The following is a 15,482-nucleotide window of genomic DNA, read 5'->3' as shown; positions in this document are numbered from 1 at the left end:
CCACCGTTTTTGCGTCTCGCGCCTGTTAATTGGGCTAACGTGCACCTTTCAGTACACTTAAAGTAATATCCGCGACGTTCTGCGTTCATTTCGCAACCGACGACGTATATATATATTTTTTTCTTTCTTTTTATTTACGGCGAGGAGCCGGTGACCCGCTCGACACGGAATGTGAATAAACTTAAGAGGAATCGGAACGTCCCGCTGACGGTATATACGACTTATAAACTGTGAATATTTATACATACATATAAATATAAATATATATATATATTAGCGAGCATAATCTCGTTTTAACGGATGTTGAGGTACGATTGTTGGTTTACGTTACTTCGTTTTTTCTTGTTTCTTTTGTTTTAATCGACCCCACGCGGGTCCTCGTGGTCTTTCGCGTTAAGTTTTTGAGGTGTTCTGCGTTATTTCTCGAGCCCTTGGAAGGACGCACAAAATTATATCGAATTATAATCGGACCTGTCGACACGACGCGATCGTTGCCGCGAATGTTCTCCTCTATGCCGATGCCTTATGAGCACTTAGTCTCCGGTGTCTTTCTTTTCTTTTTTTTTTTAATTTTATCTCGCTGCCCCTTCTCGTTTTCGTTCGCCGCAAACGGGTCGTTTGCGTTTTAATGACTGCCATATGTGTACGTATATTTTAAGAGCCGCGCTAACTTGGGACCACGTACTATAAAGTATACAAATAGCTTCTAACGAATGTTAAAGGTACTTCGCCGTATGAGAGGAGGAATCACCATTGAGGGGATATTGAATGCTGTAATAATTAATGAGAGTTTCTTCCTACGCGATCCCGAGAGTTAAAAAGAGAGACGTACACGTGACGCTATTTGATTCCGTAGGAGTCTGCGAAGGCCAGGTCCCTGTCGGGTGAGATTGGATCGGTGACAGGACTTTGGAAGCTGCGATGGCTTCGATGGTCCTTCGACTCACTCGATGTGGACCCAGCTGATATGATGTAGCGAAGGAGCTATATTAATTTTCAATTGTTATTCCGTTTCCCTTTTAATATTTATCACGTCCATCCTCCTTTTTAGAACTTAAGATCCAATCTCGAGATTCGGAAGGAGAGTCTTTGTAAACTTTACTGGGCAGTTTTAAGGCTATGATGCTTTCTTGAGAGTTTCTCTTGATTTATACCGCGAGCGGACGCGACTCAGCCGTAGACATAACCTTGTTCGTATTTTTTAAACAGTGACTACTTCTACGTGTTTCCTGTCTAAGTTTCCGGTCAACGTAATACGAGGGAGAAGAGGTTAGAATGGTCATAGCGATGTTCACGCGCAATCGTCTTCTACGTGCATTTAATGTGTATACATCGTGTGGCGTAGGGAAAAAAAAGATGCATTAATTCCTACACTCCGCGTTAGGTCCGCTTGTTTTAAAAACTAGAGTCGCATCGCCAAAACGAGACACAAACTGATATATCGTCGCTCTGTGTTTTTTTTATAAATATATATAAAGTAATAAAGAAGATAAATAGGTTATAAGGAATAAAAATGATTGATAATTACAGATAATATATAATTATAAAGTAACAGTTGGCTCTTTTCGCTTTAAATCGGCCCTTCTTGGAAACCTGTAATCCGATGTAAGATGAGGTTATCAACGATGCGTGAGTGTTGCATGATCGATTGTGCTTTCTCTGGTTTCGTAAACATTGTTACGAGCTGCTTTTCATATTTAAAAGGAACGATTTAAACTTAATTGCAGGTTTATTTCTAGTTGTTTGGGACGAGAGAGTTGGATTCGCTTATGGGGCCGCTTTAACAAGAAAAAAGCTACTCAGCCAAGTTTCGCTCACTATTACATTATAACGCCATTAACTTTATAATAGAAAGTCTCCCTTGTCGATGCATTTCAAAAATGAACCCTTACTCTAGCTTGGTATTCTGTCAAAGGTTCATTGTATCACGTCGGAAAAAATGCATGCCGTTTAATGTACCTTGGTTTCTGTCATCCGACACGTTCATTACATTTCGATTGAAATAATCCAACTATTTATAATAATCGCATCACCGTCTTGATTTGTTTTCAGTTTTTCATTAACAGCACTTTGATCCACATGTTCAGGGTCAGAAATGAAAAATCAAAACTTACGACGGTAGTTACGATAATCGTAAATCCTCCTTTGTAACATTTTTATATGAAATCGAAAGCCTTTTAGGTATTTGCTCTTCTCTTATCTCTATTAGATTTTGAAAATAACATAGTTGGAAACCTACACTGTTGAATCTTCAAATTTAAAAGTAATCTTATTACTGCAATTCCATGCAATTGCATCTTTGTTAGATTCTAGAGCAAGAGTAAGTTTGGTTAAATTGCTTGGATAAGATTATAAATAATTGCAGATGTACAGAATTATTCAATGCTTGGCATATAACTAAAATTTAATTAATACGATTATTTGCCGTTGGCTTTTTAAAGTAATGACAATTTTGCCTTCTAGAAATGAGTTACACTTGTGTCTTATTATCAATGAAGTTTCCTCTTATTTGGCTGAGAAGCATTTTAAATCGCTAACAAGAGTTAGGTTCTTCAAAATATTTTTGCTGATTATTCTCTTTGTAAAAGTAATAATTGTCTAAAGAGTCATATCCGACGCTTCAGAAATTATACTATGTGTGACAATTTGAAGGAAAAGACAAATGGTAAGTTTACCATTTTTAAAATGGTAAGTCTTGAGATTTGATGGAAATGATCTTATATTCCAAAGCAGTCCGTTTGAAACGGAGTGAAGAGGAAACAAATTAGCTGTGACATTCTAGATAATGATTAATTGATCGTTAGATTGCGATGTTACGATCGCTGGTTGCATATTGTATCCACTTAAAATTTAAATGAAGCATAAATTTGAACACAACCAATTTTGCAATGACATTTCAGTCTGTACGAAGGAGAAAAGGAAAGTGTTTTAAATGTATGCTTCATGAAAATTTTAAGTTGAAACACATTGTCGCTGACTTAAGGAATTTAGGAGCAATGCCGAATATTAATCAGTTGTTACTCTTTATGGAATCGTATTTATAAGATTATACGTATTCTTTGCAATAATTACGTACAACATTGTGTGGCATTAAAGAAGTACGTCCAGCGATTTCTTTATTTGTCAATTAATGCAAATGCAAATTCCAGTACATGTAATTTATGCCGAAAGAGGCAACTCGTTTAGGAACTGAATTTTGTAAAGAGTAACAACTGCTGCGTCATATACCGTGAACTGTAAGTATAAGTAGAGGAGTAATCAGTGGATAAAGTATTGTGGAAGCTTGTAATAAATCATTGTTGAAAAATAGAAAACTGCCCTTTAAACGCTAAAATCGTTCCAACATTGAGAAATGTAGTACATTTTAGATACGTTTCCAGCACGTTATCTCGAGTCACGAGGGGACTGTAGGCTTAAATGAGACCCACACTAAAGCACTGGCTGTTAACACATCAGGAAATGAAACCCATTATCTAATAGACTTTTATTATTACATCTGGGGGTCTTCATTAAAACCGGTTACTCATTCCCTTGAGGAGGGCTTTGCCACAATCCGTGCCTAATCTGTGTTCTACCAATATACAATCTGTGTTGCATCGATATTTACCAAGAATGCATTAATTTTCAGTAACTAAAATATTCAACCTACGACGAGATAAATATTTTTTCCTGCTAAATTGAGCCATATCATCTATATTTATCTCGATCGTAATTAATGCTTTCATCTACGTGTACTTGATACTCTCAAAAATTGCTTGTCATTTAAATTATACCTCTAGCAGTCAGGTATATATATCTTCACGTCGATAATATAAATACTTCTTTGTTCATTGTTCTTTGTTATGACTCTACGACCAGGATTAGTGAACTTAACCAAGGTTGGTTCCTTGTATCCGTGAACGGCCCTCCGAAAGAGCATACGACGTCTCGTACCATCTCTCTCTACTCACCATAAGAAACGTATGAATGCGAGAGAGAGAGCGTGGCTACGCGTCGATCCCCGGTGTGACTGGTGGGGGTAAAGCAAGATGGCCGCCGTGACAACCTCACTCGGTTGGAGGAACTTTAGAACGCGCTCGTTACGTTTTCCTCTCATTTTTTCTACCTTGCCCAAGTGTTCCTTTAGAGAGGGGCAATATTTAGTTCGATCGCGTTTCACATATCGTTAACGAAGAGTGTAGCGGACGGAATCCTTCGAATTTCTTTGCGTTAGCGCGGCGTAAGAGTTAGTCCACAATCCTACGGCGCATGCGTAGCGGCGTCGATCCGGCCACTTGTTCTCGGCGCCCTAGTCGCGCGTCTTGTTTGTTTTACATATACGTCCGCTCTCGGGGGAAAAAAAACTTAGTCTGTGCAAGATGGCCGCTCGGGCGATGTCGGCCTTTTACCATTTCCTGCTTATTTTACAATTGTTCCTGCTGATTAATTATAATTATGGCGAGAAGATTGGTGACAGGGCAAGGACGCTACACTTGTCACCCGACGAGGATGATTTGCGCGTCAGGAGGCCCTTGATCATCAATAGAGGCGACGATTTGGCCAGCGGAGATGAAACGTCATTCAGTCGAATGCGCAGGGACGTGCCTGAGCACAATAACCCAAATATTACGACCAAGGTAAATCGGGAACGCTCATTATTTCTCGAACTGTGGATGTTTCTTTTCTAATGGATGCTGCGAACGTTATTCCGCTGACGGAGCTCCGAATCCGCCGCAGAATTCCGTTTCGTGACGTTTCTTAGAAGCTGTTTATCGCAGCGGGACTGTTCGACGAGTCGGTCTTCATAGGCTGTCATTGAGACCAGAATTCTTTTTTTCTTTTTATTATCCTCTATCCTCGGAGAGACGGCTATCTCTCATCGCAGAAATCGTTACGCCTGGCAATTATTTTGAAGACGGTATTTGACTGGACGGATGACTCATTAAATTATGGAATGTTTGGCATACAAGGAAAGTCTTGAAAACTGGTTTTGGAGTAATGAATGCATTACACAGGATAACGCGTTTGTGTGCTTTCGCTGCAAGTTTTTGCCCTGGTGGAGTAAGCTTCTTTCGTTGCGAGACGTTCAAAATATTCCATTGCACGGCGCGTCTTAATTACACAGCGGATGGACTTTATGTTATGGAAATGGGATGTTTTGAATAAGGATTTTTTTTTAATTTAATAGGCTTTCGATATTGCCTAGTCGTCTTTAAATTATTGTAGAAATTATTGTGCAGGGAACTTGTTTTGCCGGTGATATTGAGTCGGATAGCTGATTGGGGCGGAATTGATTAATGCTTATCGTAGAAGGAAACTCAATAACAGGTTTTGGTATAATGGATAGCTTACAAAGAAGAACGATGCTTTTATGTGCCAGGCTGTGGAAGGTTTTGGTCCTGTAGGCTAATTTTAAACATTACTTGTTGGTAGACGTGCCAAACAATGATATGTATTTTCTAATTTTTCTCTTAGTTTATTTTATACTTTGAAAGTATTTCAAATTAATAAAAGTCAAAAGGAATTGATTATATCATCGATATTAAAGTTCATGTGATTCACAATAAAATGATTACGTTAATCATAGGAGGAAGAATTGTACCTGGGGAAACCGGTCTTAAAACAATTACTTATTTCCTAGAACGACGGTGTTTGTATGAACTATTTCTTGGAACCAATTACATACAATTTCAGTTAAAAAGCATTTCTAAAGATCGTGCAAAGTATCAATTCCTGTAGATAATTGAATGTGCAGTGACCTGGGATATACACCGTTCGTGTGCATGTAGCGGACTCTGTGTACTCAGCTTTATTGGTCGAACGACGCTTAACTTAACTCTTATTAATTGTCTCGATGAATATAATATGCTATCCTCAAATGTATTCATCCGGGCATTGAGAACCATGAGATTTAGAGGACTTCCTATGTGTGCGTGTTGCCATAAGTTCCACGTAGTTAAACTATCCTTCATTATCTCAGCATAATAATGACTCTATCGTTTATTGTTATCAGAGTCCTTCGGTGCGATAATTAGCAGCTATTTTGCTTATCCTTACAGTTTTGTTACAATGGAAGTAATATGTACCCTGACAAAGAAACATCTGTATCAACAGAAAATGTCTGTCTGAGTATCACTTTAAAGTTATTCACGATTTAGTCATGTGATGTAGGATAGCCACCCATCACGTGCACATGCACGTATACGTATGTGAAGTGCAAAGGAAGCAGATCTGAAATGAGTCATGTCGAAAGTGCTAGTCACTACACAGCTATAGTAAATAAATATTACTTCATACCGAACATTTTTACCATAGAAATTCAGGATTTTTTGTAGAATTTAGTTATGCATTATCAAACGGTCAATACATAATTCTTCCGTGTGAATATATTTCAATTTGTTTTAACGTAATGTTTTCCTCTGTTGCAGATCAATGCTTTAAATGATTCCCATCAACAGCTAATGGTACATTGGGTTGGCGAGGGGTCGGATGTGATAATTTGTCTGGCAAAGGACAGCACGTTACTGACACGCTTATCAGGCAATAGAGCAGTATCCAGTAGCCCTAGTGCTGTGTATATAAGCTACAATTATGGTGATACGTTCGAAAACAAGACTAAATTCTTTAAGATATCCCGTGAGCCAAATGCCAAATACGCATCCGTGGATAAGTTCTACAATCATCCAAAGTTTACAACTGATGTATGTATTATTATGTAGGTGTAATATTTACGTAATGACAGAAGCGGAACAACAAAGTGTTATTTGAAACAACTGCTGTTTTACTAACATTTAATTTTCTACAAGCAGTACCTTATTTATCTTCGCTCATGTGACTTTAATAACAGATAAAGACTTATCGTGCAAATAGCATGTGATATGTGAAATCTTTGGAGATACGATCTTTCATTGATATCAGCTAATAACAAAATTGCGTACTTGTAAAATATGATCAATTCTTCTTCATTAATAAAATGATTTGTGTTTTTTCTTGCTAGTGTGTCTTTGCCGATAATATTAATCAATTGATTTTCGTTACCATGGACAATGGAAAAAATATCATAAGGCATAATTTGCAATTCCATCCGAGTGAAATTTCATTCCACGATGAAGATCGTTTCACTATCGTGGTGTTGGATAAGACTGATCCCATGCGAAAGGTGAGATAATATTAAAATATTTTTTTTACCCGTAGATTTCTTGAATTTGCATTAACATTCTATGTACTCGCTAGCTATGGTATACAGAGAATATGGGAACAACCTGGGTTTTTCTCCAAGAATATGTAAAAGCCTTCTCCTGGATCGCGACCCATCCTAGAGCTTTGCTTGTGGAGAGAGCGGAGCCTACCCACTATACGACAGTGTTAAAAATGGGATTGACATCGTTCAAGAGAAATTTCACAGTAGTCATCAGGAACGTAGAGGATTTTCAAGTTAGGGGTGATTACATGTTCGGAACGAGAAAAGCTGACTCGGTAAGATTCTATTTGTATCACGATAAATCCTCTCTGCGATCCGTCGAATGGGATAATAAATTAATAATCGTTTAATTCCTTTGCAGCAAGACACTGCGCAGCCTCAGAGAAACTTGGACCTCTACATCTCGTACAAGAGGCAGCCTTTCGTGAAGGCGAGGTTTAACACGGAATTGGACAAGAGGGACTTCCATATCGTCGACGTATCTTACAATCGCATCTTCGTCGCGGTATCTCATAGCGAGACCGTGGTCAACCTGTACGTGTCGGAAGTGATAGATAACCAGACAGCGACGTTCACGTTGTCCTTGGAGAGGATCCTCACGTACTTCCCGAACAGTACTTGGAAGGACAGCTGGTTAAGGTGAGCGGAGATTTTCTTGACGGTATAGTTCATTGTCCGCGTCGTGAAATAAATGGAGGAAAAAGAGAAAAATATTACTTGTACCTTTCAGCGACGTTGCCGAAGAGCCCTTCACGGACCTCTACAAGGTGGAGGGTCTGCGAGGGATTTACATCGCCTCGCACGTCAAGGAGACCCCGAAGTCGGGCTCCATCGGACCCGAGCACTTGGTATCGCTAATAACATACGACCATGGGGCTACCTGGAATCGTATCAAGCACCCAGAAAAGACCAGCGAAGGGTTTCCTATTGCATGCTCGGGTGACTGTTCGCTGCATCTGACTCAGAAGTTTAGCCAGCTGTATCCGGTGACGAGATCGGTCTCGATAATGAGCTCGAAATCGGCGCCGGGTATTATAATGGCGACCGGGGTGATCGGGAGGAGCCTGAAGGGCCACCCTGCACTCTACGTGTCCAGGGATGCTGGTTTAACTTGGAAGCAGGTCCTCAAGGACTACTACTTCTTCAACATGGGCGACCACGGAGGCGTCCTGGTGGCCGTCAAGTACTTCAAATCCCGCGGCGAGACCAGGGACATCTCCTACTCCGTCGACGAGGGCGAGACCTGGCAGACTTACGTCTTCAACGAGAAGATGCTGAAGGTCTATGGTCTCATGACGGAGCCTGGAGAGAACACCACCGTGTTCACCATGTTCGGCTCTGGCAGTGGACAACATCAGTGGCTGATCATGAAGGTCGACCTGAGGAACGTTTTCGAGAGGAACTGCACCGAGGAGGACTTCAAGTTCTGGTCCCCGACCGGCTCTGACGCGGATCAGCCCGTCGTCGCTTGCGTCCTGGGGAGAAAGGAGACTTATCAGAGAAGAGCTGCTCGCGCGAAATGTTACACTGGAGCTAACTACGACCGGCCGATCAAGGTCGACATTTGTCAATGCGACGCTAATGACTATCAATGCGACTTCGGGTTCGTCCGCGTCGGTAACCCTTATCACTGCGTCCGCAACAAGTCGATCTCCGACGTCGACCCGTACGCCGTTCCCAGCACATGCGCCCCGGGGAAATTCTACAACCGGACGAAGGGATACGTCAAAATACCCGACGACGACTGCTCCGGCGGATTTGCGAAGAACTTCGAACCTGACGAGGTGAACCAAAGACCTTGCGGTCTCTTCAATTTTTATATTGGAACGTTAGATTATTATTTGAGTAACGTCTACGTGAATTTTGTCCTCCTTTCCCAGATACCCTGCCCCATGGAGGAGATTCCGGAGTTTCTGCTGGTCGCCCAGCGCGACCAGATCTCGAGGATTGACCTGAACAAGCAACAGCTGGAGACGCTACCGGTCCACGGGCTGAAGAACGTCATAGCTATAGAGTTCGACTTGAAGAACAACTGTTTGTACTGGGCGGACATCGTGAATGACACGATTGGACGGCAATGTCTTCAGGACGGTACTAGGTATCCGGAGATCCTCGTCGAGACGGACCTCAGCTCGATCGAGGGGATGGCTCTGGACTGGGTATCCAACGTCCTCTATTTCGTCGACGGCGTTAAAATGAAGATCGAGATCATCAGGACGGACATTTCGTCGATGGGGAGGATGCGAAGGACCATTCTGAGCTCCCACCATGGGCTGAAGAAGCCACGGGGTATCGCGGTTCACCCGATGATGGGCTACATGTTCTGGACCGACTGGGCTCCTGGGAGTCCGTCCGTCTCTCGCGCCAACCTGGACGGGACGGACATCAAGAGGCTCTTTACGACGCCCACCGTGGAGTGGCCCAATGGTAAGTCGGGAATTGATTGATAAAGACTCGGATCTGTACGGGAGTGGCTCTTCCAGGTATCACGATCGACCACATCGCCGAGAGGATCTACTGGGTGGACGCCAGAGGAGACTACATCGGCTTGTCCGACTTCGACGGAAAGGGCTTCAAGAAGATCATCTCCGAGGACGAGCGCGTTTCGCACCCCTTTGCCGTGGCCGTCTTCAAGGACAACATGTATTGGGACGACTGGAAGCAGTCGATGATCTTCGAGGCCGACAAGGACCACGGGTTCGGGATCGCGAAGATCCTCGGCCACCTCCCGGGTTTGATGGACCTGAAAGTCTTCGCCCACAGCGTGCAGACCGGGACGAATATGTGCGCCAATAATACTTGCTCTCATATCTGCCTCGGCGCGCCCAACAACAGTTTCGTCTGCCTCTGTCCCGAGGGAATGGAGATGGTCAACGACCGGTGCATGTGTCCCGGGATGACGCCACCTTACGCAAACGCGACCTGCCCCAGGGTGGCCAGCACCTGCTCGGCCGACCAGTTCGCCTGCGCCAACAACGTCTGCATACCCCAGACCTGGAAGTGCGACGAGCAGAACGACTGCGGCGACAACTCCGACGAGGTTAATTGCAACCGGCTCTCCTGTCCCCCGGACCAGTTCGAGTGCGACTCCAAGTGCATCCCGAAGCACTGGGTCTGCGACGGGGACAGGGACTGCAAGGACGGCAGGGACGAGACCAACTGCACCTACATTAACTGCACGGAGTTCAGGTGCGACGACGGTAGGTGCCTCGTCAGCAGGTGGCGTTGCGACGGCGAGATAGATTGCAGGGACGGCTCCGACGAGATCTACTGCACAGTTCCTGGTCCTCGTAACTGTTCCGCGGAGGAGTTCTCCTGCAAGCAGCAGGTAAAATGCATCGACCAGGCCTGGGTATGCGATGGGAACGACGACTGCGAGGATGGCTCCGACGAGACCGACTGTCAGTCCCGCACTTGCCAGCAGTGGCAGTTCACCTGCGACAACCACAAGTGCATCCCTCTGACCTGGAGATGCGACGGCGCCGAGGACTGCGCCGATGGCTCGGACGAGGCCAACTGCACCACCGTCACCCCTCTGACCCCGAGGCCCACGGTCCCCCTGGTCTCCTGCAACGACTGGATGTTCAAGTGTAGCAACAAGAAGTGCGTCCCCTACTGGTGGAAGTGCGACAGCGTGGATGACTGCGGCGACAACTCCGACGAGATGGGCTGCGGAAATCTGGAGGACACCACCGACCTGCCCAACATGACCGAGCAGCCCAGGGTATGCCGGGAACACCAGTTCCAGTGCTACAACGGCGAGTGCATCGAGGAGTCCTGGGTATGCGACGGCTCCAGGGACTGCCAGTCAGGGGAGGACGAGCTCCACTGCGACGGAATCCACATGGGCTGCCGAGAGGACCAGTTCATGTGCCGTACCGATGGCTCTTGCGTTCCTCTGACCAACATCTGCAACGGAGTCGCCGAGTGCCCCGACAGCAGCGACGAGCTCGGGTGCCACGTGCACCAGGTCAGCCCGGCGGTCACTCCTTCCTGTTCCGTGGGGCTCTTCCCCTGTGACGAGACCCGGTGTTTCCCTCTGGCCGCTTTCTGCGACGGCAAGCGGGACTGCGTCGACGAGACCGACGAGAGCCACTGCGACAAGATCAACTCCAGGGTGTACCAGGTCCTTGTGATGGGCGTCGACGAGAGGTCCATCAACGCCACCAGCTTGTTCCTCTTCTGGTGGATGCCGATCCCCACGAACGTTACCTTCGAGTTCCTCCCATCCATCGCCAAGGCCGAGCCCGAGGCCACCTGGAAGAACGCCACGGACTGGATCGAGGACACCGAGTATCAGTTCAACGACCTAGAGGCCTACACCCGGTACAACCTGACCGTCTACGTTAGGCTGAAGAATCAGACCACCGTATTCCCGCCCGCGAAGTACCTCACGGTCATGACGGGAGAAGGCGTGCCCTCGGAGCCCTGGAACGTCACCGTCACCCAGAAGAACGGCACTAGGGTAGAGGTCTCCTGGAGGCCTCCTCTGCATCCTAACGGTCCCATCACCGGCTACGAAGGGTTCATTACGCCCCCGATACCTCCGATGCAGTTCTCCCTGCAGAAGACCTCGGTCGTCATAGACATCGCCTTCGAGGCCGGGAAGAACTACTCCTTCTGGGTCATCGCCAAGAACAGGGAGAGCGAGTCAAAGCCCTCCAACATCGCCACCTTGACGTTCGACGGATCCGCCAATATCGACGACATAGAGGATCTCAGGGTCGTGGAGACGACCAATAACTCGGTCACCCTGGCCTGGAAGAAGGTGAAGGACGCCACCGGGTACAACGTCACCCCCAGGGGCCCCGCTCCTTACCCCACCCTCAGAACCCTGGTCACCACGGAGAACACTCTCGTCGTCAACGAACTCGCACCCGGGATCAATTATACATTCGAGGTGAACGCCTCTAAGAAGAACTACTTCGGCAAGGGCGTCATGGTTGTCGGGGCGACGAAAGGCGTCCCGCTGCCCTCGGTCGTCAACCTGGAGGCCTACCTGGTGAAGAGCCATGGAACCAGCGTCAAGCTCACCTGGGACCCCCCCAAGAGCAACAGAAAGATCAAGTGGCAGTACGCCATCCACTACGCCCTGAACATGCAGGACCTCTTCAGGGAGCCCCACCTCTTCACGACGAACAAGACCACGACCGTCCGCGATTTGGAGGCCTGCGAGTCCTACGTCTTCGCCGTTGGCATCAGGGGATCCTACGGAGCCGGTCCTCTGAGTCAACCCGTCACCGTCACTACCCATTTCAACGCCAGGGCGCCGCCGAAGAGACTCAGGGTCTCGCCGACCGACAAGTCCGAAAGCATCATCGTCTCTTGGAGCTCCAGCTGCCCCACCATCGACGAGCCTATCAGCTACACCATCTCCATCACCGAGATGACCCTCAATATCCAGAAGACCGTCACTCTGCCCCCGACCAACGAGACCACCATGAAGTACAAGTTCACCTCGGTCCAGTATGGCGGGAAATATAATATCACCATCTCCACCGACGTCGATTACGCCATCCCGAGCAAACCCGCCATCTACCTGGCGCCGCCCATCTTGCCGCCTCATCAACTCAACGTCCTTCACGAGGAGGGCAACTATATCCTCTACTGGCAGGAACGGGGCTTACCCGACAGCATCGCCAAGAACACCAAGTACCATTACGAGATCCTCGTCAACGAGGACTCCAGGAGCATCAACGAGTCCACCGCCATGATCTTCAAGGAGGACCAACCCCCGTATATATTCCCCAACGCCAAGACCGACGTCATCTACTCCTTCGCTGTCCGCCTCGTCACCGAGAAGGGGTACAAGAGCTTGCTCAGCGAGGTCGTCAGCATCGAGAGTCCTTCCGGTATGGTTTTCTTTTGATCTCGACCATGAAAGTAGGATAAAGAGACTCCTAATCTTCCCTTCGACTTTCCAGAAACAGCCTGGCAGGCCGCCTTGAACACGTCCAACATCCTGTCTTTCGCCATCCCGGTGTGTCTGCTCATCGTGGCTCTGGGTGCCGTCCTCGGCTACTACGTCATCAAGCACAGAAGGCTGTCGAACAGCTTCACGCAGTTCGCCAACAGTCATTACGACACGAGGAGAGGTCAGGCCACGTTCCCGGGCACCGCCGATGGCCTAGGTAAAACATCTTCCACAGTCTATTAACAATTAATCCCGATCATTGACGATTTTCACGGTGACATCTTCTTGCAGACGAGGAAGACAGCCCCGTGATACGTGGATTCTCGGACGACGAGCCACTGGTAATAGCGTAAAAGTCTACAGTCCGTATACGTCTATACGTAATTTACACCCTAGGCGTACGCAACCACCTACTATTAAAGATTAATCTTGGCCGTAGATAGAATTTTACCATCGGAATCAGGCTAAGAGATTTCGTGTAAGTCGCTCGACGCGAGTCCAAGATCGCTCACGTTCTCCGCTAGTCCTAGCTCGTCCGATCTTACGTTAGGGAATGACCGCGGGCGCTTACATAGAAACCTTTTATAATGGAAACAAAAACACTATTAATTGATAAACTATGTTACTGTAAGAGGTATAGCATACACGATCTATACATATAGTATAACATAGATATATATGAATTGTATATGTCGACACACCGCGCCTCGCTGCGGCCCTTCTTCGAGGCGTAGGGGGAGCGCCGGTGCGTTTTAAATTCAAGTTTATAGAAAATCGACATGCCTTAACGATTGATCATGTTTGTCCGACGTGTAACGAGGATGCGGCGAGCGCTGCTCTGTTGTATATAGTGAACAAAAGGAAAGACTAATGAGATATTGCTTTTCTATGAACTATCGGATTTAAAGCCACGTCTTCAGGATATATATATATATACATGTGCGTACGGGGTCGACTTTTCGTCAAGTTTTACGATTGCATTCCTCCTTGTTTTTTTTTAATTCTTTTAATTCTTTCTCTCTTGTACTCTCGCGCGTCGACCTCTTCTTCTTCTTCTATTTCGATTTCGCGCGGTGGAATTTTGTATAAAGGGAGGAGGAAATCACGGTCCAAATCAAAAGTTAGCCATTCGAGGGCGCGCATGATCTCGATTCTGCTTTAACTTTTATCTTAGTCGGTGTTGATTGTTTTCTGATTGTCTTCTATTTTTTTTTTAATTTTAATCGCGAGATCGGTTCGACGCTCTTCAGGGCGCTCAGATTACTCTCACCTCTGTTTTATTCTTCTGTCCCCGTCTAGTTGAGGATCTGCGATCGCGAGATTCCGTTCTACTCGGGAATGACCGATAAGCTATTTTTTTAGAGCCGACCCTTGAAGAGCTCCCTGAAGTCTCAAGACGGAGAAACGAGCGAATTCTCGTCGGACCCCGATCAGCTGATTCGTTGCTGCTTGTATACACTCTTTACTTTGTACATTTCGTAACGCTTGGTGCGACTTTTATATATATACATATATTACACATGTAAAACGGCATTTGGAGGATAACAAATGAAAGATGAGAGAAAGAATTAACGACTAACTATCAACGGGGCACGTTTTCGTATCGCCGGTGCTCGTGAGCGAATTTTCATATTTCGGCGTTGCTTTCTTCGTCGTTCACCATTAAGATCCGTCCAGAGAGGACACCTGTCTTAAGGACGTACGGGTTCGCGAAATGGACTTCCAAAAATGATAATCGATAACGCTCAAATTCTAAGCCCTGCGTGCGACAATTGTTAAGGAGGCTCAGGACTCGGGGCGATTCGCCGGGGATTCTCTGAAGCAGTATTACCGACGCCTTTTTCTTTTCTTTTTTCTTCTTCGAAAATGGCACTGCCGAAATTTCGGGAGGAGTCCTTGGAGTCGACTCGGCTATCGTTCAGGCTCTTCTTCAAGGTGGAACGCGCGGGCCCAGCGAGGCGGCTTCGATTTTGGTCGACGAAATCCCGGCGGAATTCCCTCGCGAGTTTCTCTCCCTCTTTTCTGTTTCTTCTTCTTCTATGTAAGTCCTTCGTCGTGCGAGAATCCTCCGCTGGATCGACGTGGCCGGAAGTGACGATTTTCGGCGCTCATGAATTTCTTGCGTAGCGGCGATCGGCGTAATTCGGGTTAATTTTAGGGATGCGCCGGTGGGTGTCGATGTACAGGATATGCCCGGCCGAGGGGACGTCTTCCTCGAGAACAAGGATCGATAAGGGGCAAGAGACGCGTTATCGGCGACGAACGGACGTAGGATTGTAGTTATTACGTGTAAATCTCGGGGGGGCGTTACGACGATACAGTGATATAATATATTTGCGTGTAAATAAACGAAGTTGAGGCACGACCTCTCGGCGTCGCTGATTACCG

At 46.3% G+C, this 15,482-nt stretch overlaps 1 protein-coding gene across 1 annotated transcript; it reads left to right on the top strand.

Moving 5' to 3' along the window:
* Positions 1 to 58: 58 nt before the first annotated feature.
* Positions 59 to 15,459, top strand: LOC105702005 (sortilin-related receptor). The gene is made up of 10 exons (XM_012429190.1): positions 59 to 4,616; positions 6,408 to 6,680; positions 6,977 to 7,138; positions 7,213 to 7,455; positions 7,542 to 7,819; positions 7,911 to 8,964; positions 9,061 to 9,607; positions 9,664 to 13,032; positions 13,105 to 13,311; positions 13,386 to 15,459. Exons 1-10 carry the CDS (start codon positions 4,359 to 4,361, stop codon positions 13,445 to 13,447), a joined length of 6,453 nt encoding a protein of 2,150 aa, XP_012284613.1. The 5' UTR covers positions 59 to 4,358; the 3' UTR covers positions 13,448 to 15,459.
* The last annotated feature ends 23 nt before the right edge of the window (positions 15,460 to 15,482 follow it).

This window comes from Orussus abietinus, unplaced genomic scaffold, assembly GCF_000612105.2.
Source record: "Orussus abietinus isolate OABI.00-Male unplaced genomic scaffold, Oabi_2.0 scaffold46, whole genome shotgun sequence".
Lineage (NCBI taxonomy): Eukaryota > Metazoa > Arthropoda > Insecta > Hymenoptera > Orussidae > Orussus > Orussus abietinus.
Note: the sequence above shows the minus strand (reverse complement) of the source record. Positions and strands in the feature narration are given on the sequence as shown.

Bases quoted from the DNA above. Each gene is read 5' to 3' on its own strand.
- LOC105702005 (XM_012429190.1), top strand. From the start codon at position 4,359: ATGGCCGCTCGGGCGATGTCGGCCTTTTACCATTTCCTGCTTATTTTA. The intron at 7,456-7,541 runs GTAAGATTCTAT...ATTCCTTTGCAG, and splicing joins GAACGAGAAAAGCTGACTCG to CAAGACACTGCGCAGCCTCA. The intron at 13,312-13,385 runs GTAAAACATCTT...ATCTTCTTGCAG, and splicing joins GGGCACCGCCGATGGCCTAG to ACGAGGAAGACAGCCCCGTG.